This window comes from Jaculus jaculus, chromosome 10 (genome assembly GCF_020740685.1).
Source record: "Jaculus jaculus isolate mJacJac1 chromosome 10, mJacJac1.mat.Y.cur, whole genome shotgun sequence".
Taxonomy (NCBI): domain Eukaryota; kingdom Metazoa; phylum Chordata; class Mammalia; order Rodentia; family Dipodidae; genus Jaculus; species Jaculus jaculus.
In genome coordinates, this window is record NC_059111.1 from 109,793,266 (window position 1) to 109,817,509 (window position 24,244).

At 53.4% G+C, this 24,244-nt stretch overlaps 2 protein-coding genes across 4 annotated transcripts; one reads left to right on the top strand and one right to left on the bottom strand.

Moving 5' to 3' along the window:
* The first annotated feature begins 6,250 nt into the window (after positions 1-6,250).
* Lrrc61 (leucine rich repeat containing 61) lies at positions 6,251-20,242 on the top strand. Of its 3 annotated transcripts, none has more exons than XM_045160377.1 (3): positions 6,251-6,340; positions 8,772-8,853; positions 19,090-20,242. In XM_045160377.1, exon 3 carries the CDS (start codon positions 19,226-19,228, stop codon positions 20,003-20,005), a length of 780 nt encoding a protein of 259 aa, XP_045016312.1. In that variant the 5' UTR covers positions 6,251-6,340; positions 8,772-8,853; positions 19,090-19,225; the 3' UTR covers positions 20,006-20,242. The 3 variants fall into 3 exon arrangements, with proteins under 3 accessions (XP_045016312.1, XP_045016311.1, XP_004672083.2); XM_045160376.1 differs by lacking the exon at positions 19,090-20,242 and adding an exon at positions 10,643-14,596; XM_004672026.2 differs by lacking the exon at positions 8,772-8,853 and having other exon boundaries at positions 6,254-6,340.
* Positions 20,243-20,460: 218 nt separating this feature from the next.
* Positions 20,461-23,960, bottom strand: Rarres2 (retinoic acid receptor responder 2). The gene is made up of 6 exons (XM_045160570.1): positions 23,877-23,960; positions 22,784-22,981; positions 22,511-22,615; positions 21,112-21,207; positions 20,678-20,800; positions 20,461-20,546 (listed from the first exon to the last, which is right to left on the bottom strand). Exons 2-5 carry the CDS (start codon positions 22,955-22,957, stop codon positions 20,693-20,695), a joined length of 483 nt encoding a protein of 160 aa, XP_045016505.1. The 5' UTR covers positions 22,958-22,981; positions 23,877-23,960; the 3' UTR covers positions 20,461-20,546; positions 20,678-20,692.
* Positions 23,961-24,244: the final 284 nt, after the last annotated feature.

The window sequence follows — 24,244 nt, forward strand, 5'->3', positions numbered from 1 at the left end:
CTGCAAACGAACTCCAGACGCGTGCGCCCCCTTGTGCATCTGGCTAACGTGGGACCTGGGGAACCGAGCCTCGAACCGGGGTCCTTAGGCTTCACAGGCAAGCGCTTAACCGCTAAGCCATCTCTCCAGACCTCTACTTTTCTTTTATTCCTTCCAATTTTTGATCTTCAGCAGAACTGGAAGCAACAGCCAACCCTAGATCCTGATAGGCAGATGGATAAGTGTCTCCCATCTCTTTCTGCTGTCTGAATGTCCCTCCTGTCCTTAGTCCCTGACTGCCCTCCCTCTGCAGATATATCAGTTGTTTTCTCCTTGCTGTGAACAAATACTTCACCAAAGACAAATTAGGGAAGGGAAGGGTTTTGTTTTTGGCTTACAGATCCTGGGGGAAGTTTCACCCAGGGGAGGTGCGCCCACAGGCGTGGAAAGCAGAGCTCACGTCAGCGGTCAGAAAGCAGAAGGCAAATGGAAAGAGAGGATGATCTCCGCAACCTCGAAGCCTCCCCAAGTGACCTGCTTCCTTCAGCAAAGGCCACCTTCCAAATGTGCTACTTCCTTCTCAGACAGCCGCCAGCTGGGGACCGAGTGTTCAAACACAAGAGCCTATGGCATTCATTGAACCTTCAAACCACAACAATCTTAATTCCTATTGGGGTGCTAGGATGAAGCCCAGGGTTTTACTCATGGTGGGTCAGTGTTCCACCACCAGGCTACATCCACAGTGATAGTTATCCCTCCCTGTTAAGTAATCTTCCTAACAAGTGTCTGAATCATTTTTCTTTAACATCTAACATTTCTTATGGGTCTGTTTCCTCCTCTGTGTAATGGAGAAACAACCACCTCCATTTATTCATTTATTTATTTATTCATTTTTATTGACAACTTCCATAGTTGTAAACAATATCCCATGGTAATTCCCTCCCTCCCTCCACTTTCCCCTTTGAAACTCCACTCTCCATCACATCCCCTCCCCCTCTATATCAGTTTCTATTTTGGTATCATGATCTTTTCCTCCTATTATGATGGTCTTGTGTAGGTAGTGTCAGGCACTGTGAGGTCATGGATATCCAGGCCATTTTGTGTCTGGAGAAGCATGTTGTAAGGAGTCCTACCCTTCCTTTGGCTCTTACATTCTTTCTTCCACCTCTTTCGCAATGGACCCTGAGCCATGGAAAGTGTGATAGAGATATTTCAGTGCTGAGCACTCCTCTGTTACTTCTCATCACCATGGTGCCTTCTGAGTTATCCCAAGGTCACTGCCATCTGAAAAGAGAAGGTTCTCTAGCCAAAAGTGAGAGTAGCATTAATATATGGGTATGAACATTAAGAGAAGTGCATACTGGGCAGTTTGGTGAGCATAGTATATACACTTAGCCAGACACCAGCAGACGTTACACCCCTAGGGCTTATGATTACCCCTGTTGTAGGTTTTAAGTATCAGGGATGTATTCCCTCCCATGGAGTGGGCCTCCAGTCAAATTAGAGGGCAGTTGGTTTCCCCCATAATAGACATGCCACTATTGCACCTGTTGGCTCATTTGGCCAAATATAAGGCTTGCAGTGTCCACTGTGGGGTATCTTCACTGGTGATTTCTCTCTCTCCCATGAACTGCATGCAGTGTGGCTTTTTCCAGCTTTCTGTCAGCTGGTCTACATGGAGGAGGTTTTCAGCTCAGCTCAAGCAGGGTTTCTCAGTGACCTTGCATCCCAAGTAAGTGGAGCCTTCAGCAATAGGGTCTTACCATCTATTTCTGGTGGGAAACCAAGGGCCTCGGCAATGGCCTTTGTGGGGCATCAGGAACCTCCCTGGCCAACAACTCACTGGAAGGTATCCCATCCATGGCACTGAAAATTTGCCAGTAACAATCTATGGCTCCTGCATGTTCCATTGTCCAAAAAAGTAGGTTTCCATATGACTTATTTATATCCTCTTAGATTTTTTTCCTATGACAATGCCACATGGATGTTTACTTCTTGTATATTTTTGGCAGAAATGAATGTTACATGAACTTTTGAATATAGTTTAACTATCCATTTATGAACTAGGAAACAGACAGATCTTATATGCATGGCTTTGATTACATGGGAAAACTGATACTTACAAAAGCAATCACATAAAGATATTCTATGGTTACAAAATACCATCTATGTACTGATGACATTAAGAATTAATACTTTCCAATTTCAACACTTATCAGTAAGAACTCTGAAATGATTAGGTAAAAAGTTACCTGGCAATCATGTTGTAATTTCGAATAAATAAGTTATTTTGCTTGCTGTAGGTATGGTGTGTGTGTGTGTGTGTGCGTGTGTGTGCGCGCACGCGTGCGTGTATGTGTGTGTCTTTAGATGATATTGACCCCAAGTTGTCTTAAAAGGAGTGAATTAGGCATACAACATGCACTCAAGATATCGGGGTACCTTAATGTAGAGTTATGATGTTAAACAAAGCCTGGAGGTCTAGGCAGTTGATCTGTAGAGGGAGTGGATCCCACTGAATCTGTTTAGCCATGAAAGATGGGTGGCCTCTAAAAACCCATTTGCTCACTTGTATGCTATATATCATATCCCCCTCTGCTCATTTCCAGTAACTTTAAGATCCAAGTTTCTAAATTGATTATGTTAAGGAGCTCAAAAGAGCTCTCAACACTGGCTCTTTACAGACATTCCAGGGCCCTACCTCATACAGGGTTTCCTTTTTTCAGCAGCCACACCAGCACGGAGGCTTCTTCCCAAGTATCCTCCTTCTATGTCCTTCTTAACCACCAGCCTGTCCTGCATGAGCTACAGGGAGCCACATCCTCCCCTTTCCCATACCCCCATGTTTTCTCCTTTTTCAGGGTAGAAAGAAAAAGGGCAAGGGGAGAGACACTGCGGAGTAACATCAGGTACAAGTAGGTAATAAAATGATAAAACTATGAAGAGTAACTCCAGAATTTTCGGAAATACTCTAAAAAATTCAAGTGTAAAGCAGGAAGTGATTCCAACAGGACCCAAAGCAACAAAAGAAATGACAGTGGGCAGTCTCAGCTTAAAGTCTACATTTCTGTTCCTTCAGAAAGAGTAAAAGTAGTGGTGCAGGCTTCCAGGATCATGATCAGTAGAAAGGGTCCAGGGGACATGGCCACATGTCTCATGCTTGTGACATGAACGTAGCTGTTATTGAATGCGATCTGGTGCAGTCTCACCAGCTTAACAGACTGTCTTCCAGGGATTTGCTTTGATCCAAGTTTTCTTCTCCACCTGTATCTCCTTGGGGTCTCAACAGGGACCCCAGGAACAGGGCTGCCATCTCAGGAAGAGTCAGTAGCTGGAGATTTGGACTTCGTCTTTCTGTGGGCAGCCAGTTGGAGAGGTCCTTCCTGCGGCTCTGGTCCGAGATGAAGCGTCGCCCCTGCGCTCCCTTCAGGCAGCGCACAGCTAGAGCACAGCTTGCAGTGTCCAGTCCCTTCTCTCACAGAGTCTCTGCAATCCAGGGAGAGAAAAACAGTGGGAGAAAAAAAAATAGTGCAGCCTAGAACTCTATGCAGGAGGAGAAAGAAAGAAAAGAATGAAAGGAGTAAAGGAAGGATGGTAGGAAGGAAAGAAGAGGGAGAGGCGGAAGGAAGGAAGGAAGGAAGGAAGGAAGGAAGGAAGTCCTCTTAGATTTTGATTAGCTCTCCCTCCACCTTTCCTTTACTCAATCTCTTCCCCTGACTTCACTTGGTCTTTTCATCTGCCATTAATCTGTTCTTCTACTTACATATATACAATATCATCCTATTAGGCCCCCCTCCCTCCCTTTCTATTCCCGTTATATCTCCTTTCTAGCTTACTGGCTTATGTTACTGAGTTTTCTTCCTACTCACACAGAAGTCCAGTCATGTGTAGCTAGGATCCACATATGAGAGAGATCATGCGACGTTTGGCTTTCTGGACTTGGATTACCTCACTTAGTATAATCCTTTCCAGATCCATCCTTTCTTGTAAATTTCATAACTTCACTTTTCTTTTCTTTTTTTTTTTAATTTTTCTTTGTTTTGGATTTTTCAAGGCAGGGTCTCACTCTGGTCCAGGATGACCTGGAATTAACTATGTAGTCTCAGGGTGGCCTTGAACTCACGGTGATCCTCCTACCTCTGCCTCCCTGCCTCCCAAGTGCAGGGATTAAAGGCATGCGCCACCATGCCTGGCAACTTCACTTTTCTTTATCATTGAGAATTTTTTTTTTATGAGAGAGAGAAAGAATTGGCATGCCAGAGCCTCCAGCCACTGTAATAGAACTCCAGACATGTGTGCCACCTTGTGTACATGTGCAACCTTGCGCATGAGTCACCTTGTGTGTCTAGCTTATGTAGGAGCTGGAGAGTTAAACATGAGTCCTTAGGCTTCACAGGCAAGCACCTAAACCATCTCTCTTACTCAATCACCTCCATTTTTGAATCATGGAGATTAAAATATCTTTCATAAAGTGCACAGGTAAATGCATTCATGCCTTTAAAAATATTGTTTAGGGCTGGAGAGATGGCTTAGCGGTTAAGCGCTTGCCTGTGAAGCCTAAGGACCCTGGTTCGAGGCTCGGTTCTCCAGGTCCCACATTAGCCAGATGCACAAGGGGGCGCACGCATCTGGAGTTCGTTTGCAGAGGCTGGAAGCCCTGACGCGCCCATTCTCTCTCTCTCCCTCTATCTGTCTTTCTCTCTGTGTCTGTCTCTCTCAAATAAATATATAAATAATTAAAAATATATTTAAAATAAAAAATAAAAATATTGTTTATCTGTTTATGAGAGAGGGAGGGAGAGAAAAAGATTATGGGCACTTCAGGGTCTCTTGTTGCTGCAAATGAACTGCAGGTGCATGCATCACTTTGTGTATGTAGTTTTATGGGATTAAAGGCATGTGCCACCTGGCTTTTGTTTATTTATTTGAGAGAGAGAGAAGGAGAATGGGTGTGCCAGGGCCTGTCACCACTGCAAACGAACTCCAGATGCATGCACAATCATGTGCATCTGACTTACATGGGAGCTGCTGAATTGAACCTGGATCCTTAGGCTTTGCAAGCAATCACCTTAATGGCTAAGCCATCCCTCCCATTCTAGGAATCTTAATTCTAGGAAAAGGAGGACTCCTGCCTAGGGAGGGTGTAGTGGTTTGAATAGATGGCTCCAGTATATTCAGTTTTTTATTTGTTTGTAGTTTGCATCTGCAGCCACCTGGCTGGAGGTAGTGTCACTGGGTGGATCTTAAGATGTGGTGGTGGATTTCAATCTAAAGATATGCAAAGTGTGCCTAGCCAGAATTCCTGAAGTGTGTTGTGGTTTTTTGGCTTGTGCCTCTCTCTTTCTGTCTGCTTGGGCCTGTGAAGGCAAGCCAGCTTCTTCTGCCATAATGGAACTTCCCCCAGATCTGTAAGCTTCAATAAATCCCTTCGTAACTGTGCCTGGTCTGGAAGTTCATCTCAGAGAACCTGAAGCTGCCTGCTACAGAGGGATTCTGATTGTTTATGGAAAAACAGAGAATTCTAGGAAAGGACGGGACTTTGGACTGCTTATACAAAAACAGATCTAGGGAACTCCTTTGTGCAAGAGATTAGGAAGTTAGATCCTTCTCTAGCAAAGTGCAGACTATAAGGGCAGATTCAAGGATATCCCCTGCTTTTATTTTCGCTGCCCAGTCACCCTAAACTACCTCACTGTCGTTACTGCAGCCTCTTTAGTCTGCATAGGACTGGGCGGCGCAGTGCCCAGGATGCACAGTATCAGGGACCATTCATTAGTCAACGGAGAAGGAAATCCAGGGCACTGTCGGCCTGGAGCACAGAGTGCAGGCTACTGAACACGGCAAGGCCATAGAAACAAGTTCTTCCGGCTGGAGAAAGGGCTCGCCTGCACAACCAAAGGACCCAGGTCCGATCCCCCAGGGCCCCCGCAAGCCAGCCGCACAAGAGCGCGCACGCATCTGGAGCTCGTCCGCAGCGGCCGCAGAGCCACCACACCCGCGCCAAGCCGCCCGGGCGCAGCGCCCGCCGCGCTTTTCCCGCCTAGCCGACCGCCCTGGCTCGACTTCCGGCCGCGGCGGGTTCGCGCCGGCGCACTGGGCGGCCGCCGCCGCTCGTGGAATGTACCATCGGCGGGGCTGGGGGGGGGGGTGAGCGCGGAGACCCCGCGGCCCTGGCTCGGGAGCCGCCCTGCGCATCCCGGATCCCCCCGCCGCCGTCAGCCCGTGGGCGCGCTCTGAGGCGCGCGAGCCGGGCTCCGGAAGCCGGGCGGGCGGCGGGAGCCGGGTCCGGCCTGGTCGCGCTGCTGTCCCTCGGTGGCCCCGGCGAGTGCCCGCTCTGCCCCCGCCCCGCGCTCGGTCCAAGGTAAGCGGGGCCGGGAGAGTTCCTGGCCGACCTGGGAGCCCGAGGTCCGCCGGCCTGACCTGCACTGCTGTCCGACGGCCTCTCCGTCCCTCCCGGGCGTCCCGCCCTCCAAACACACCGGCGTCGTCTGGAGCTGCCCCTGCGCACCCGTTAAGGACGTAAAAATCCCTTAACCGATTACAGTCCCGTGAGGTGGCTGCTCCCATTGTCACCACTCTGCAGACGGACAGTTCTTTTTTTTTCTTTTTCTTTTTTTCTCTACAATTCCCAAAGCAACACCTGTTGATGTAGCATTACACTCGGCGTCCTAGGTGGTGTACAGCTGGTTTAAAGCGTAGGGGAGGATTGTGTGGGGGTTACATGCGATTGCCATGCCCTTTTGTAAAAGGGACTTCTGAGCATCCACAGGTTTGACGTCCGCGGGGTCCTTGCGACCCACTTCCCCCAGCGATGCTGAGACTTCACTGCATTGCATTGCCCAGCTTTCACGGTCTTCGTCGCTATTCTTCTGTCTCTCTGGAAGGATTTCCCTTGGCTTCTCTATCATCTCAGCCTTTCAGTGCTTCTCTTTGTCTCTCAGTCACGACTGACCCTTGTTCACTCCCTTACCTGAGCAGTCACCCTGTTGTTTCTTTCTTTCTAAAATATTTTTATCTATTTATTTGAGAGTTAGGCACATAGAATGGGAGCTCCCAGGCCCTCCAGCCGCTGCAAACTCTAGACACTTAAACCACCATGTGCATCTGGCTTACGTGAGTCCCAGAGAATTGAACCTGGGTCCCTTGGCTTTACAGGCAAGCGCCTTAACCGCTAAGCCATCTTTCCAACCCACCCTCTTTGTTCTTTTTGTTTTGTTTTTTGAGGTAGGGTCTCACTCTAGCCCAGGCTGACCTGGAACTCACTATGGAGTCTCAGGGTGGCCTTGAACTCACAGCAATCCTCCTACCTCTGCCTCCCAAGTGCTGGGATTAAAGATGTGCACCACCACGCCTGGCCCGGCCCCTCTTTGTTCTTGATGCTTCCCATTTTCTGTAGAAACATGTCTGAAGATTTGTTTACATGACCCTCAGACTCATCTGGACAGAACTTTGTGGGAAGATAGGATCATCACGGGGCCTTGCTCTGCCCCCTCCTTCTCCCAGCTCTGTGTCTTCTGTCCACCCGTGGCTCCAGAGGGTTGCCCTGTTGGCAGCCAGCTGCAGGCTCCCTTCCTGCTTCCCAGTGTTGCACCTGGCCACCTTGCGCTTCCATTTCCCAGTCTGTTGCCTGCTCAGGCTGTAGTCCCAAGACTCCTCCCCCTGTTGTTCAGTGTGCCCATTCCGTGTTGGGCTCTCGACAGCACCAGCCAGCCTCCTGGATGTCACCCTGAAGGGCTCCAGTGGGGGAAGCATGGGGTCACGTTACTGTTGTGCCATGCCTGTGTCCCAGGTCCATAGACAGGACTGACTGTCAAGGCTTAAAGATCTCGGGGCTGTAGCCCAAGGTAAAGCAGCAGCCTCTCCAGTGTGACAGACACCATTTATCTTTAGGTCAGCCTGAGGTACCCCTGGGAGTTTTTCTTGCCTCATAGTATCTTGGTCCACTTTCCCAGGCTGTACTGCGATCAAAGTTACTTCTCTTCCTCCTATTTTTTTTGGCCTTTTTGTTGTTTTGGATGGTTTTAAGGATTGAATCCAGGGCTTATGAATGCTAGGTAAGAGATCTGCCAGGGACATCTCAGACCACCATTTCAACATTTTCTTGCCCTGAGGTTTGAGTACCAACCAACCAGTCACTCGTGTTTGTGTGTGCGTGTACATATGTGGTTCTTACATGATAGGCAAGCACTATACAACTGGGCTACTCCCCTGCTACACATACGCATGTGCATACTTCTATTGATTATATTTTAGCCCAGGTTGGCCTGGATTATGAGAGTCTCCTGCTTCACCCAGGTGCTACAATTTCAGGTGTACTGTGGTTACAGGTCATCATGTTTGACACCTGTATTTGCATCTTGAGGAAGATGTTATGTCAAAATGGTCTTTTGTTTGTTTGTTTTTTTCTGAGGTAGGGTCTCACTCTGGAATTCACTCTGTATTCTCAGGGTGGCCTTGAACTCTCAGTGCTCCTCCTATCTCTGTCTCCCAAGTGCTGGGATTAAAGGCATGTGCCACCACGCCCAGCTATAATGGGTATTTTGTAAATGTAGGTGAAACAAGTGAATGGGTCAAGAGTGTCTGCATAGTACAGAGTCCTAATGGGACAAAGTAATTCGAAGCACAACAGTATTTATGCCTTGGGCAAGTTCCTAGGTCTATGGGTGAAGGTTTTGGAGTGTAGCCCAGGCTGCAGCTCTGACAGACATTTTCCCCTTTGTTTATACTATTATTGGTACATGTGCTATACCATGGCTTGGTTTTAATGCCTAGTCCTATATCCTCATTGACAGCAACACCACCTGCAGACAGCTTCTGGAGACTTGGACTAATGGTCTGGGTTGCAATCTCTTCAGTCATGAAGTAAGAGCTGAGGTAAGTCCCTCAGTGCTCTTCTGGGCCTACACAGCCTTTTTCACTCGTTCTCCAGCTCCTCTACAAGCATCACCTCACGTGGCCTTTTAGTCGTGTCATCTCTTGGTGGCAGCCTGAGTTCTGTGAGACTAGCTTAAAGCTACTGCCTGTTAATCCCCAGAGTCTTCTGGCTAGAAGGCTGTGTAGCCTGGCAGCATCTCAGAACTCCCTCAGCTGCCTTGTCTGTCGTCTCTTAGAGGCTGCCATCTCCTGTGATCTGGGTCAGGGTGTGCTGGCTTTTTTCTTTTCTCTTTTTTGGTCTTTTGAGGTAGGGTCTCACTTTAGCTCAGGCTGACCTGGAATTCTCTATGTAGTCTCAGGTGGCCTCGAACTCATGGTGATCCTCCTACCTCTGCCTCCCGAGTGCTGGGATTAAAGGCATGTGCCATCATGCCCGGCTGGCTTTTGTTCTTAATCTTCCCATTTAATTTCACTTTCTAGTTGGAAGAGATGCAGTCTGCTGACGTCCAGATATTTGTGGTAGAATTAGTAGGTCGTCTTTCTGCATGTCTACTCTGTCCCTGGGAGGCATATCCTGGCTCATTGGGCTCTTCCTTCCTTGTCATTTCTTTTCTTCTCTTTATGGGTCTCTTCTGGCTTCTAGACGTGACATCTGGGAAAATGACTGAGAGGGAATGAGTTGAGGATCACGCTCAGGTGTTGGACTTAATCATCCATTTTCCAGGATGGATAAGTATAGGAAGAGCAAGGGGAGCTGAAGCAAGAGCTGTGACCCCAAACCCTGGCAGTGGGTGAAGAGCAGAGCAGCCCAGAGACTGTCCAGTGAGGGCAGAGGACCCATGGAAGCAGCCCAATGAATGTCACTTAAAGGGACACTGAGGAAGACAGGACTAGAAATGAAACCACGCCAGAGCCAGAAATGGGAAGAAAGCCAAGGAAATGCGGTGTTCTGGGGCCATGGGCAAAGGGCATGTCAAAGGGAAGAAGCAGGTGGGGCTCCATGCAGGTGTTTCGGAAAAGGCCCCTGAATTAGTGGTGAGGCTGTCAGCGCAGGCCTGGGCAGGAGCCATGCAGGAGTAGGGTTCAAAGGCAGTGGGGGGAAGGTATAAGCAGTGTTTCCCGGAGTCTGTGGCATGGAGCGAGCCTGAGAGGTCACTGGTGGCCTGCAGTCACTGGTGTCGGGGCTGCTGCATGCTGTTCTTTGCAGCAGGAAGGAAGGAAGAGTGGTGATGCCTGTCTTAGGGTGTATGGGATGTTTCATTTAACTGAGCCATGTGGCCCTCACCCTGCTCTCCTGGGACAGGAGCAGCCCAGGTGCTCAGGACCAGAGATTTGGATCTCCATCCGTTCCTGGCCAGTTCTCTCAGCAGCCTCCCTGCCCCACCACTCGTGACACTGTTCAGTCCCCTCCTGGAGGGCTCAGCACCATGGACAGGGGCCTCCATGCCCTCTGTGGTTCCACTTCTGTTGTTCTGAGTGAGCCCAGGGGAAGTCCCTACTTTACTCAGTCTACAAAACAGAAACATCAGGTGTCTTCTACGTACTAAACATTGACAGGAAAACAAACAAATGAGTCAGCGTTTGCAAAGAAGATGCTTGACACAGAAAGCAGTGTGCAGGGGTCCCTGGGGACCTGGCCTGGGAATGGTGGGATAGGCAGTCCTGGGGGATTTCAGTGTCTTATATTTCTCTGCTTCTCTTCAGTTCTTTCTGTGTGGCCTCATCCCTCTTCCTGTCCCCAGAGTTTAGTGGGGTGACTGAGAAACATTGTTTTCATCTTGCCTTGCAGCCTGGGCCCAACTTCTCATTTCCCCAAGTTTCCAAGCATTTTGGAAATGGAAAAAGTCAAAACACCCCCCAGGAGACAGACACTCCCAAGCTCAGTGGGGCAGGAGCCCCATATGAATACCAACACCCCTGTGGCTAGACCCAAGAGCCCAGCTGACACTCTAGCTTCTCCCAGGCCTGAGTTTCAAACAAAAGCTACCAACACCCCAGGTAGACTTGGCTGGGATTCTGGGGAGGGCCTGCTGGAAACCAAGGTCAAAATTGAGTTTGTGGACATAACAGAGAAGGCCAGCAATGGACACAGGGGGAAAATCAGAGCCTCTGGCTCCCAAAACCAGCATGAACGAGACTTGTCCTTACAAAGGAGTAGCTCCTGCCCCCAGACCAGTGGCACATTGGTTCCTTCAGTTGACCCAGACCAAGTTCTAGAGAAGCAGGTAGACGGTGCCCTTGACACACCTGCCTGCACTGGGAAGAGAAAAGCACGCCCTCTGGGGCGGTCTGGTCTTCATCTTGCCTCCCGAGCAAAGTCCCGGGCCAGCAGTGGGCAGAGAGAAGCCAAGGGGGACTCTGGAGCCCGTGGCTGCAAACTTGTGCCTCAGCAGGTGCCCCTTGCACGGTCTGAGAAGAGGAGGGTGTCCAGGAGGAAGGTCTGTGGATGTAGAGAGGAAGGGGAGAAGCCAAGAAAGAGGGTGAGGTCGTTTCCACTCAGTACTGGCCAACCCCCCTCTCCCCCTACTCTGCTCCAGCCCCTCCCCCAGCCTCTCCAGGTACCAAGTCTTGACAGGTTGGAGGGGAATCAGGCCAGGGAGAACGAGGAAGCAAGGCAAGATGACATCCTCGGGGCCCATCTGGCCAGAGGCACGCAACACTTTAAGAAGTGGAAGAGAAAGCGCGTGCTGCCTGGCGTCGGGGAGAAGGCGCGGCCCCCGTGGAACCTTCAGGAGCGCCCGTGTTTGGAAAAGGTGGTCAGAGCGGCAAGAGCGGAGCTCCCCAGCCTGGATTCTGCCCCACACTCACCAGGCCCTCTCCACAGCACAGTTCTGAAGCCCATGCCGGACATCAGACAGTTCTTTACCGTGGACTTGAAGAACACCTGCCGTGTCTTCTGCACCCTGTGTCAGAGCAGCGTCAGGCAGCACAGAACTCAAGGGTGGTCCCGCGTCTCGGGCCTCGTCCGTCACTTGGCCAGTAAGCATGGGCTGAGGTGGGAGAGGAGGCCAGGCCCGGGCACCCCGGATGGGGAGGTGGCGTGGGCAGAGCAGGTGCAGCAGAATGCCTTGCCCGCTGGTGCTGCTGGCCCTGCCTCCGGAGGATGCTCAGCACCCACCTGCCCCCCAGGCACCGTGGCCTCTGGAGACAGGGACAGGGAGTTGGCACTGAGCAGATCTGAGCTGCTGGCTTCCCCCGTGCCCGCCCCCCCTACAGAAGTCAGAGAGAGCCAAGGTGGTGCCTGTGACCCCAGTGAGCCCCGAGCGCAGGTTTGGAACCGCAGCATCACAGAGCTGCTCTGCAGCCTGGCCCTGCCCCTCTCCTTTGTGTCCTCTCGGCCTTTCAGGCGGTTCATGGCTCAGGTGGACCCCAGCTACCACCTGCCCACCCCAGGCTTCTTCTCAGAAAGAGCCTTGCCCCTGCTGCGCGAGGCCGTGCGCAAGCAGGTGCTCCAAGAGATGCGGTGGGCCGAGGGGGGCCACATTCACCTCACTGCCTCCATGTCTGCCCCGGACTCGCTGGTGAACTACGTGGCCATTACTGCCCACTGGGTGCCAGCCCGCCTGCATGGCAGCCCTGTGGTGTCGGGAAGCCTGAGGAAGCGAGCCTTGCTGTGGGTCCGAGGCTTGCCTCTGGAGCGAGCAGAAGAGGACCGGCAGCCGGAGCTGCTGGAGCAGATCAGCCTGTGGCTGGGCCACGGCTCCCTGAAGGCCGGGTTCCTAGTGCTGGGTGGCTGCCCCAGCCTGGAGCAGTTGGTGAAAGCCGAGGGCTATATCCACGTACCTTGTTTCACACACTACCTTGACTCCCTGGTGAATGACTTTCTGTGTCACCATAATAGCATCCAGATCATTCTGGGAACAGCCAGGGCCATCTTCTGTCACTTCCAAGGCTGCCCAGAGGCCCGGAAGCTCCTCAGCCAGCTCCAGCAGCAGTGTGGCCTCCCGGCCCAGCAGCCCTTCGAGGAGCTCTCGGACCACTGGATCTCAGCTTACCGTCTGATGGGGTGGGTGGTAGAGCAGCAGCAGGCTCTGCAGGCGTATGCAGAGAAGCAGCAGCCCGGCAAGGCCAGCACCGCCCTGTCGGCCATGTTTTGGAACCTGGCAGACAGTCTTGTCAAGCTCCTGCAGCCCTTTGAGATGGTGGCCCGGGAGGCCAGCACAACGCAGGCTTCCCTAAGCCAGGTGCTGCCCCAGCTGCGCTACCTGCACATCTTCCTGGAGCAGGTTCACAAGCATTTCATGGAGCAGAGTGGGGGGGAGGTTGATGTGGCCTTGCGTCTGGCCGAGGGCTTGGCCCTGCAGCTCTCCACTGACTGTCAGCTCAACGAGCTCTTCTACCGGGAGGAATTTGTGCTGGCCACCTTGTTGGACCCTCGCTTCAAAGGCAAGGTGGAGGCCATTCTGCCTGTGGGGGCTGACATTGACCACTGGAAGCAAGTCCTTGTTTACAAAGTGAAGGAAATTATGGTGTCTGAATGTCCCTTGGGCACCCTGCAGAGTCCCAGGGGTGTACATTTGGGTACCACTAGACTATCCAGGAGCCTTGGGGCTAAGGGGAAAGGTCAGAAGGAGCCTCTGCAGAGAAGGGACGAGTCCAGCTCTTTCCTGCTGGTCCACAGAGAGAAGAGCTTGCTGGAGCAGCTGGAAAGTGTGGGACTGCTGGCCTCTGAGAGGAGTGGGGCCTCCCTCTCCACTGAGAACCACCTGGCTAGCATCATTGTCAAGAAGTACCTGCGGGAGAATGAGACCATTGGGGCCCAGGAGGACCCACTGGCTTACTGGGAGAAGAAGCGTGAAGCCTGGCCAGCCCTGGCCCAGCTGGCCACCATTTATCTGTCCTGTCCACCTACAGGAGCCTTCTCTGAAGGTGTCTTTTCCTCCTTGAACAGCCCTACCATGACAGAACCAAACTCACCACTTAAGGTGGAGGCAGTTGAGCACCTGCTCTTCCTCAAGACTAACCTGGAGAGCTTCCCCAACTACACCCCTCCACCCCTTATTTTCCACAGAAATGAGTCAGCCGAGGGAGAGCAGACCCCATAGCCTGCCTGCCAGCCATTGCCTGGTGGCTTCTTGGAGCCTCAGCTTGGACATGCAGCATCCTGGTCAGCAGAATCTAAGCCTGTTTGGTGGGAGGGGCTGAGGCCGTTTTGCATCCCCTCATTGATCCAGTTCAGCTAGCCGTGTGTGTGTGTGTGTGTGTGTGTGTGTGTGTGTGTGTGTGTGTGTGTTTGTTTCTTGGGTTCGCATGTAGCTGTAGGTTCTCTGTAGTTTCATACACTCCAGTGCTGTGTTGAAATGCCAGCGGGAGCCAAGGACCGCGTGTACAGCTTATTCACGCAATACGCGGATTCATTAAGGCAGCCAGGACAGGAGACCTGGGGTGTGGGCTTGGCTCCCACAGTTCTGAGGCTGCTCTCTAGACTGAAAAGGAAGATGCACTGGAGTGGAGCAACCACCTCAGGAGAGTGTGGGCACAGCCCTGGAGAGCCCAGGCTGGGCAGAGGACTCTAGATGAATTAGACTGACTAGCTACCCGGAGCCTGGACACCCAGTGAAATCTAAGTCAATATTCCACCTGCCTCCCCTTAGCCCTGGCCACTTGTAGGGCAGACCCCTCATTTGCAAGGGAAAAAAAAGGTGTGCATAGAGCCTTGTCGGAGTTCTTGTAGGACTGAGGGCTGGGATGCAGGAATGCGGAGGACTGGATTGTAGGAGAAGGGAACGCAGCAGCTGACAGGTTCGTTTTTTTTTTTTTTTTTTTTTTTTTTTTTTTTTTTTTTTTTGGTTTTTCGAGGTAGGGTCTCACTCTAGTCCAAGCTGACCTGGAACTCACTATGTAGTCTCAGGGTGGCCTTGAATTCACAGTGATCCACCTATTTCTGCCTCCTGAGTGCTAGGATTAAAGGCGTGCGCCACACGCCCGGCAAGCAGCTGACAGTTTGGGGCAGGTCAGTCACCAGGTGAGATTTGAAGATGAGAGGCGCACTCTCATGGCTTCATAGACCCTCTTGGCCCTGGACCAGCAGCTCTGGAACTTGTAGTAGTTGTGTTTTGGTATCTAGTTCATTATGACATTGGGAAATCACTGAAAAATGTAAGGGAGTTAACTACGGCCCTGTCTGCTTGGTGAAAGTCCCTTTTCCCGTTGAGCTCATACGTGATGAACTACTCAGTCTGTCGTTCTCATTTTAGCAGTGAGCAATGTTAAGTAATGTTTATAACAATAAAATAGTGTTTATAACAATGAGCCTTGTTAACTTTGTATTGTTTTGAAATAGGGTCTTATTCTAGCTCAGGCTGACCAGTAACCCACCCTGTGGCCTCGGGCTGGCCTGGAACTCAGTGGTCTTCCTACCTGCTGGGACTGAAGGCATGGGCTGTCCCATCCTGCTACAATGTCATCTTTTTTTTTTTTTCCATAGATTTACTTTTTACTGAATTTGTTAATGATACAGAGTTCTTACACTGCCAAACCATGCCTGAGAATCCAAAGAAATGGTACAATAGACAGCCTCATCCACCCATCATAAAGTATATTAAAACTTGATTCATGTGCATTTTGAGAATTTCACAATTATAATCAAAATTATAATGAGTTGGAACTTAAATTTGCTGCAAACCTTCAGATTTCCAGTACAGCACACCATTAAACAAACCTCTTCATGTTTGTCTCAGTTCTCTTCCTAGTAACAAACCCAAAGTTTGGGAGGGGGCCACTCATACTCTTCTTCAAGAGAAGTATGCAGCTCAAGGTCTGACAACTTAAGGTTTTTGGTGCCCAGAACAGTCTTTAGCCAAGACTCATTTCTAATCACTCAAGCTTGCCTTGGTTGGCTCAGATAATACCATTATGGCTCAGAGGTGGCTTGAGGTCCTGTCAGGAGACACTGTGGCCCCAGGCAGTCTGTGTCCTGCACTGACACGCTCTTCTGGAGTGTGGGAAATGGCTCCCAGCGCCCATACTGGGAGCGTCACTCACCATCTACTTCATTCCCGCCAGTAGCAAGCACCTGAGCCACAGTCAGAAAAGGGATTGTAATGAACCCCACTCTGCCTCTCGTGGTCGTGAGCCACTCTGGAGGATTTCTAGTGAACCAAAGATACAAATAGGAAATTGCCAGACCATCAGGTGGAAAGAAACTTACCAGTAAGCCTGGGAACTTTTTTAAAGTCTCTTTTAAGGATTAAATACTACTGGAGAGTTCAACTGTCATTACTAAGAGCAGAAGTGCTACGTGTTTGCCCTGCCTTCTCAAGTAACCACTGTGAAAACACATCAGAGTTGGTAACAGCTAGCGGAACAAACCGCTTCATCTACAGCGTATCCGGTGCCTTAAAGGAATTCTGATCAAAGGTCGTCAAGGTCCATGAAACGAGAGGGTGCTGTCGGGTGAGGTTTTGCTGTGTTGCTTTGACTCTAAGGACAGGTCAAGGCATCTTTCACCTGAACAGACAACACACTTCTCCCACAGCAGTTCAACACTACAATGTCATCTTTTAAGTAGCTTCACAAACACCCTCATGTTGGGGGCTGGGGTTGCATGACTGGAACTCCAGGCTGGCTCCCACCTTGCTCGGCTCCACCTGCAGTGCTAGGATGGAGTGGAGGAGGTGTTCCCATCCTCCTGTGGGAGGAGAGGCTAGCCAGGAGGGGGAGGGAGGTGTTCCCATCCTCCTGTGGGAGGTGAGGCTAGTCAAGAGGGGGAGGGAGGTGTTCCCATCCTTCTGTGGGAGGTGAGGCTAGTCAGGAGAGGGCTCTGGCCTCTGCTCAGACCATGGTGGGTGCATATGGGCCAGGTATGTCACCCTCCTGTGCTGCCTTCCAGAATCCTGACTCACAGGTGGGGGTCTTGGCTACCTGGTTGTGTGCAGATGTAACCCTGCGTAGACCACACCCTCGTCCCCCCATTAGCGAGATTCAGGGGTGTGCTGTGACCACACAGCACACAGGTCACATCCAACCATTGAGACCCCAGTGGGCTACCCAGATGGCCTGAGGCTCTGTGAGCAAGAGGGCATGACTGATGCAGAGGGGTGGTGGAGTGTGTCTGGCTCTCCTAGGCAGTGTTGTGGGGAAGGGAAGGTCTGGGTGGTGGGGAGTGTGTCTGGCTCTCCTAGGCAGTGTTGTGGGGAAGGGAAGGTCTGGGTGGTGGGGAGTGTGTCTGGCTCTCCTAGGCAGTGCTGTGGGGGAGGGAAGGTCTGGTTTTTGCCCCGGTTTCTGCTCCACTGTTGCCTCTGTACACTGTCCCTGCTGCTTTGATGTGGTGAGTGTGCATCGTCATCACCCCTTGAAATCTTTGCGCCCACTTCCCTGTCTCCCTGTCATCGGTGGCATCTCCCTGGAGAGAGCCCAACTTAAACTCTGAGTGCCACCACCCTTGCTTGATCTGGTTGCTTTGGCCTTCCCTCTACTTGGGACTGCCCATCCAGCAGGGTCCCTCAGCCTCAGCTGCTCTAGGTGTAGTTGGTTTGCCAGTGTCTGTACCTGGAAGACCTCAGGCTCTGGCTGCTGTCCTGTCCTGTCCTGTCCTGTCCTGTCCTGTCCTCCCTTGACGTCTGTCTGTCAGGGCTTCCTAATTGCTTTCACCGTGGGCTGTGTGTTTGTTTGTAAGAGGTGAGCAAGGTTTGCCCTGCTGGAGTGACTTGCTGGCATTTCACGAGCTGGTAGATTGGCCTTGGGCTCGAGTAACTGGATCTCACCTGCCACTCGCCGACAGTGTCTGGGTTTCTTCAGGCTGGAGTGCTGGCTGCCTCCTAAGCCCGGTGGCTGGCTGTCACACTCACTGCTGGGGAGCTGGTGTCACCTTTTTCTGATTTTTCTTCTCTCACATGGTCTTATGCAGGCGTTAGGCAAATCCCAACTTGGCTCACTGAGTGTACATGGAGCTCTTTGCACGCCTTCTGGCCCATCCTGTCCCGTCCTATCTGAAGGAAACCCACTGGCAGCAGGCTAGCCTAAGCAGACCCCTGGCTCTGACTTCCTTCTCTTCTTGCCACCACTTCAGAACGCTCAGGGTTGAGTCTGTCTGCTGTCTTGTTTATATTTCTAGAACAGTTTTACATGCCTCGTGCCTGGTGCTTGGCTGCCTTCCCTCTGTGGGCTGGAGCGGTTTGGATGAGGTGTCAAGACAGCCTTGTCACCGTCTCGCCTATACACCTGAGCAGTGCCCACTTTCCACACACTCTGTGCTGCTGGCTCCTTGAGGAGAGATGAGGCACACAGAGCATGAGCTGCACTGTTTCAGGCTAGTGGGGAGCATGGAGAAGAACAGGCACTGGGAAGATAAGGACCCCCCTTTTTTTGAGGCAAGCCCAACAGACTGGTCTTTTTAATGTGTATGAGAGAGGGAGAGAAAATTGGCATACCAGGGCCTCCAGCCACTGTTATTGAACTCCAGACATGTGCACCACCCAGTGCACATGTGCGACCTTGTGCATTTGCATCACCTAGCATCTGGCTGACGTGGGACCTGGCAAATCAGACATGGGTCCTTAGGCTTTGCAGGCAAGTGCCTTAACTGCTAAGCCATCTCTCCAGCCCAAGGACCCCTTCTTGATGGGTTGAGGGAGGATGTGAAAGATGCATTTGCAGCCTGTGCAACTCACTGGCAGGGAGCTTATAGTGGGCAGGAGTCACTGGGGGACAGGTCTGGATGCACAAAATGGCACACGCATCTGGAGTTCATTTGCAGTGGCAAGAGACCTTAGAATGCCCATACTGTCTTTCTCTGCTTACAAACAAGTTCGTTTTGTTTTGTTTTCTTTTTCCCATTTATTAGAGAGAGGGCTAGAATGGGCATGCCAGGACCTCCAGCCACTGCAAACGAACTCCAGACACATGTGCCACATGTGCATCTGGCTCACGTCCTGGGGAATCGAACTTGGGTCCTTTGGATTTGCAGGCAGGTGCCTTAACTGCAGGGAAGTAATGAGATTCTTGCCCCAGTCCAGATTTGACAGAAGGACCCAACTAGTAATGTGGAGGGCCAGGACCCTGTGTAGTTTGGCTGACCAGCTGGGTTACAGGGCCACTTCCCTCAGGCTGGGGCTGTTGTCACTCTCACTTAGGTGGGCCACTGGGGCTGGTCTCAGATGTGGGTCTTCAGGTCTTGGCTATTGGTTCTTAAAGGCACAGGAGGTGAAGGCTTCTGGGTCAGGCATGCACTGTTACCTCTGCACAGGTCACTCACAAACTTTGGAGAGGCCCGCCTGACTGTTTGTCTCTCTTTAGGGACCTGTGGGCCCTTGAGCAGGGCATCAAAACAGGCCTCCCGGCACTGGCCAAGGAGAGTTGAAGGGAGAGCAGCCGGCTGAGCCCCAGAGTTGCCTACCGCCAGGGCAAGGCCGTGTGAACCACTTTTGGTATCATGGAGCCTCTTGGGGAGAAGCCTGGAGAGGCCGAGGGGCTGCGCATCACTCCCCAGCTGCTGAAGTCACGCACCGGGGAGTTTGCCCTGGAGTCTATCCTGCTGCTGAAGCTGCGAGGCTTGGGGTTGATGGACCTGGGCTGCCTGGGGGAGTGCCTGAATCTTGAGTGGCTCGACCTCTCCGGGAATGCACTCACCCACCTGGGCCCCCTGGCCTCCCTGCGCCAGCTCACCGTGCTCAACGTCTCCAACAACCGGCTGACAGGGCTGGAGCCTCTGGCAGCCTGCGAAAACCTGCAGAGCCTCAATGTAGCGGGCAATCTGATATCCACTCCGGGCCAGCTGCAGTGCCTGGCTGGGCTGCAAAGCCTGGAGCACCTGAGGCTCCAGGACCCTTTGGCAAGGCTCAGCAACCCACTGTGTGCCAGCCCCTCCTACTGGGCTGTGGTTCCAGAGCTGCTGCCCGGCCTAAAGGTCATTGATGGGCAGCGAGTCAGGGGGAGTGGTAGTGAACTCTACCAGCTGTGCCGGGATCTGGACAGCTGCCCGCGTCCCAGCTCCAGCGCAGGCCCCGTGGCCACTGAGGCCCAGCCCTGGGTGCAGCCTGGGTACTGGGAGCTCTGGCCCAGCCCGAGCAGCCCCATCCTGGAGGAGGTCTGCCGGCAGTTCCGTGACGCAGTGCAGGAGTGCCTTGACCTGGACCGCCGGGCTAGTGACAGCCTGGCCCAGGCCCGGCGGGCTCTCAGCCCTGCAGAAACCACCTCTTCCTTTGTCTTCTGAACCCCCTTCCCCGCTCAGGGTCACTCCCTTGCCCTCCTTCCGTCAAGCTGCGGCAAACCTGCTGCTGCATGCCTCTGCAGCTGAAGGGACTCCATAGGTTTCTGGCAGATACCTATAGAGTCAGGTCTGGCTCCGCTGAGCCTGTGTGCACAGCAGCCGCCGCACTCCTCACTACCCCCGCGACCAGGGTTACTGTCCACCCACCAGCCCTATTAAATAGCTTTGTGTCTACTCGCATTGCTGTCTGTCATTCCCTAGGCAAGCGTGACTTCCCGCCTCTGCCTCTGTTCTCCAGGAGGCTCCACGCTCCCTAGCCCTACCTGCTGCTTCCTGGGTGCCAGGCAGGAAGGAGCCTGAGCAGGTGAGCGCATGTGTACACACACAAACACACTCTACTCAGCTGGTCTTGTGTACAGCTGAGCTGAGGGGACAAGAGCGGCCCAAGGAGCAACAGGAACACTCAGAACAGCTTTATTAGCCTGGGGTACAATGGCATCTTCCACCTGGGAGCCGAGCTCCTTCCACGGCGTCCTGCCTGCAGCTGTTCAGGAAACAGGTGCAAATGTAGAGAAAAGGGGGAAAGTGTATTTTGGCTCATTCTCTTCCAGGTTTGACCTGTTCCTTCCCTGCCTCCCACAGCCCAAGGGCTCCCCCTGCCGTCTGGCAGCCTACCTGTCTGTCCAGGGCTCAGGTGGGAGGCAGGGCCTTGGAAAAGGCGAACTGTCCAGGAAAGTAGTAACTGTGGGGGTCCTCGCCAGCCTGCTCCACCCTGCTGCACTGGGGCTCCTGGAGCTCCTGCCAGTGCCAGCCACTCTTACAGCAGGGCCCAGGCCATGCCCAGAGCCCCTCCTCACCACCCTCCACCCTCCTGACCCACCCTGCCAAGCTTCTTGCACCCCTCCCATGGACCCAGCCTGCCAACCTTTGCTCCTCTTTTTTTTTGTGGGGTGGGGTTCCAAAGTAGGTTTTCACTCTAGACCTGGCTGACCTGGAATTCACTGTGAGTCCCAGGCTGGCCTTGAACTCAGTGATTTTCCTACCTTGGCCTCCCAAGTTCTGGGATTAAAGGTGTGTGCCACCACGCCTGGCCCTTTGCTCCTTTTTACCTGGGTCCCTTGCCTCTGTATTGGGCAGTGGACCATCCGGGCCAGAACTTTATCCTTGGGGTCCAGTTTGATGCAGGCCAGGCATTTCCGCTTCCTCTGGGGAGGGGAGCACGGGAGGAGAGCAAAGAAGTAAACAGGGTATGGGAGGGTGGGAGAGGGTACTGATTCTTGGTAAGCTCTAGAAGGGTCACGCAGGCCAGCTGCTGAAGGTACAGGGACATTGCAGAAGTTTTCAAGCTATGCGTCTTCTGTAGTTTTTGGACATAGCTCCCATACGTAGCTCATACCAGTGTAGAATTTGTGATCTTCCTGCCCCAGCCTCCCCGGTACTGCGGTTACAGGTGTGTGTCACCGTGTCCAGCCTGCACACTATGGTATTTTGTACAGAAGTAGAGGTCTGTCCCAGCTAAGTGTGTGTGAGTGCATGCATGTGTGTGGCACATGGATTTACTTTCCCATGTGTGTGTGACCGTGTATACACGAATAAAGGCAAGAATCCTCCCCAGACAGGCTTTCTCCACCCGACTCCAGTTGCCCTCTATTCTGTTTACTTTTTTTTTTTTTTTTTCTTTTTCAAGGTAGGGTCTCACTCTAGCCGAGGGTGGCCTGGAATTCACTATGTAGTTTCAGGGTGGCCTCGAACTCACAGTGATCCTCCTGCCTCTGCCTCCCGAGTGCTAGGATTAAAGGCGTGCGTTTTCTTGTAAGATCTTTTGTCTGTCTGTGTGTGCTTGTTTCTGAGCATCCCACAGAGCACACATGGAGGTCAGAGGACAACTTTTTTTTTCCTGCTGGGAAAGCAAGTCTAGCCATGAACTTTGGGGTTCTGGTTCCTCCTCCCATTGCCACAGGCAGGTTGGGATTACAGGTGGACGCCCCACTTGGTGAAACGTGTACACACACGCTTTCCATAGGTGCTGGAGCTTGAACTCGGGTCTGCAGGCTTGTGGAGCAAGTTCACTCTCAACTGCTGAGCCGTCTCCCCAACCCCACATTTTCTAAGACATGATTTGAACGAAAGGGTTCTGGAACCAAGAGGCCTGAAAGTCACTGATGTAATCCAGTCCTTTCCCTTAGCTGATGGAGGGATGCCTTCATGAACCCACAATGCTGGTGATGGAAGGGCAGAAACCTGAACCCAGAAACCCAGAGAGCAGCTACACTCCAGCCCAGGAGTCACCCAGTAGCAGTGAGTTGGCCATGGTGGGGGACAGACCCCCGTGCAGAAAGGCTTCTTCATGGGGAGGTAAGATGGGCCTGCACTGACAGAAAAGTTCCTTCTCCCAACCATCGCTTGGCTTCCCTGCAGAGCGCCCCTGTGGGCTCACCTGTGCCCAGGCTTCTCCATTCCCATTCCCAGGCAGCCACCTCATGGCGCCTGAACCGCCCGGTCACTCACCCCATTGGGCTTGACTTTGCACTCAGTTTTCCTCCAGTCCTTCTTGCGGCAGTTTGTCTGCTGCAGCATAAATTCCAGCCTCACAAAGGTACCTGCTGGGAATGGCTGCAAGCAGACAGACAGCAAGACCGCTGTCAGCCGAGCAGACAGTGCCAGGATGTGACCCTCCCTGCCCTAACCCACGGAGTGGCCAGCTGGTGGCCCTTCCTGGGAAAGTCCTGGTGTCCAAGGCTGGCTACAGCCCTCCACCTCCCCACCCATCCCGCGGCTCACCGTGTCCACGGCACTGTCCACACCAGTCTCCTGGAAGGCCCACTGCACCGGCGGGTGTTTGTGAAACTCCTCCAGGGCCACCCGCAGGCCCCTGCGCTGCGCCTCGGTGAGCTCCACCCCGCCCGCGCCCACCACACCCAGCCACAGGGCCAGCGGGACCAGCAGCCGCCTCATGGCCTCACCTCAACTGGCCTGGCCCTGCGGGGAGGGCGTGTGGTCTTTAGTTGAGGAGCCCCCTCCTTTCGGGGTCAGGACATGCCCACAGAGCCTCCCTCCTCTGCCTCGGGCAGGGACAGAGGAGCAGGGGAAATGATCCTGGGGGTCCACCCAGTCCTTCCCACCCCTCCTGGCCCTGCCTTCGCGGGGCCAGCGAAGTTTTAGAGTTGCTGTCAACAGCCGGGGAAGCAGTCCTGGCTGGAGCCGCCCTAGCCAAGCCCCATTCTCTCTTCATACCGGGCCTGCAGCCCCCTGAGAGCCCCTCACTGCGCCCCCTGCACCTCTGCCTCTTCTTCCCCCCAATATCTCAACCCCCCCAAGTCTGGAATTTCCCTGTCTCCCAGAGGGCCCTCCCTCCCCTCGATCCTGGCTCAGGCCAAAAGCGGGGGAGGGGCAGGGGCTGGTGCACCCAAGGAGTCCGGCTGGAGGCTGAATATTTTTGGGAGGACGTAAACTCGTGGGAGGGCCCAGGGCGGGTGGGAACCGCGGGGTGCTTAACTCTCCCCTCTCTCGGGCCGCTTCTGCCACCTGCCCTACCCAGGCCCCAGAAGTGGGCGTCTCCCCACTCACTCCACCTGGCCCGGGGCTCCGTGGCTTCGACTCCCCCTCCTTGGCTGCTTCTGGGTCTCCTCCCACTCCGGCCCTTATAGCGCCCCATCCCCACCCGCCTTCGCTCGTGGCCCGCCCGGCCCGTGACCGGGGTCGCCTGCGGGGTGAGCCTCCCCGAGAACCCCGCCTGGACAAGTCGGTCGTGGAAAGCCACCGATGAGGGCGCCCCTGGCAAGGTACCAGGTCCGCTGCTCTGCAAAGACTTTGCCCGTGGGGCAGCTCCTCGCCCGGGCTCGCTGCCATCCGGCGGCCCTAGCCCCCCACTTACCTCCTTCCCAGGGTCTTCGGGGTCTGTCCTCACCCTCCACGGCCGAGACCTTGGCGGGGTGTCAGCCTCCCGCGAGCCTTCGCCCTCCCGCGGGGCCCCGCCCCGGCCCCACCCCCTGGACCCCCTCCAGCACCGCTCGCTCCTCCCCCCTCACCCCCATCCTGCTCCCGGCCTCGTCCCTCCCCTCCTCCCCTGGCCAGCCGCCTGACCCTGACCCTGACCCTGACCCTGACCCTGACCGGGGCCCTGCGCAAGACATCGTCCCAACAGCTTAGGTGGCCTGGCGAGAGCAGACCGCTCTTGGTCCCATGGTCCTCTGGCTGCCGAGTCTCAGCCTCTCGTGGTCTCTGCTGGCCGGGCCCTTCCCC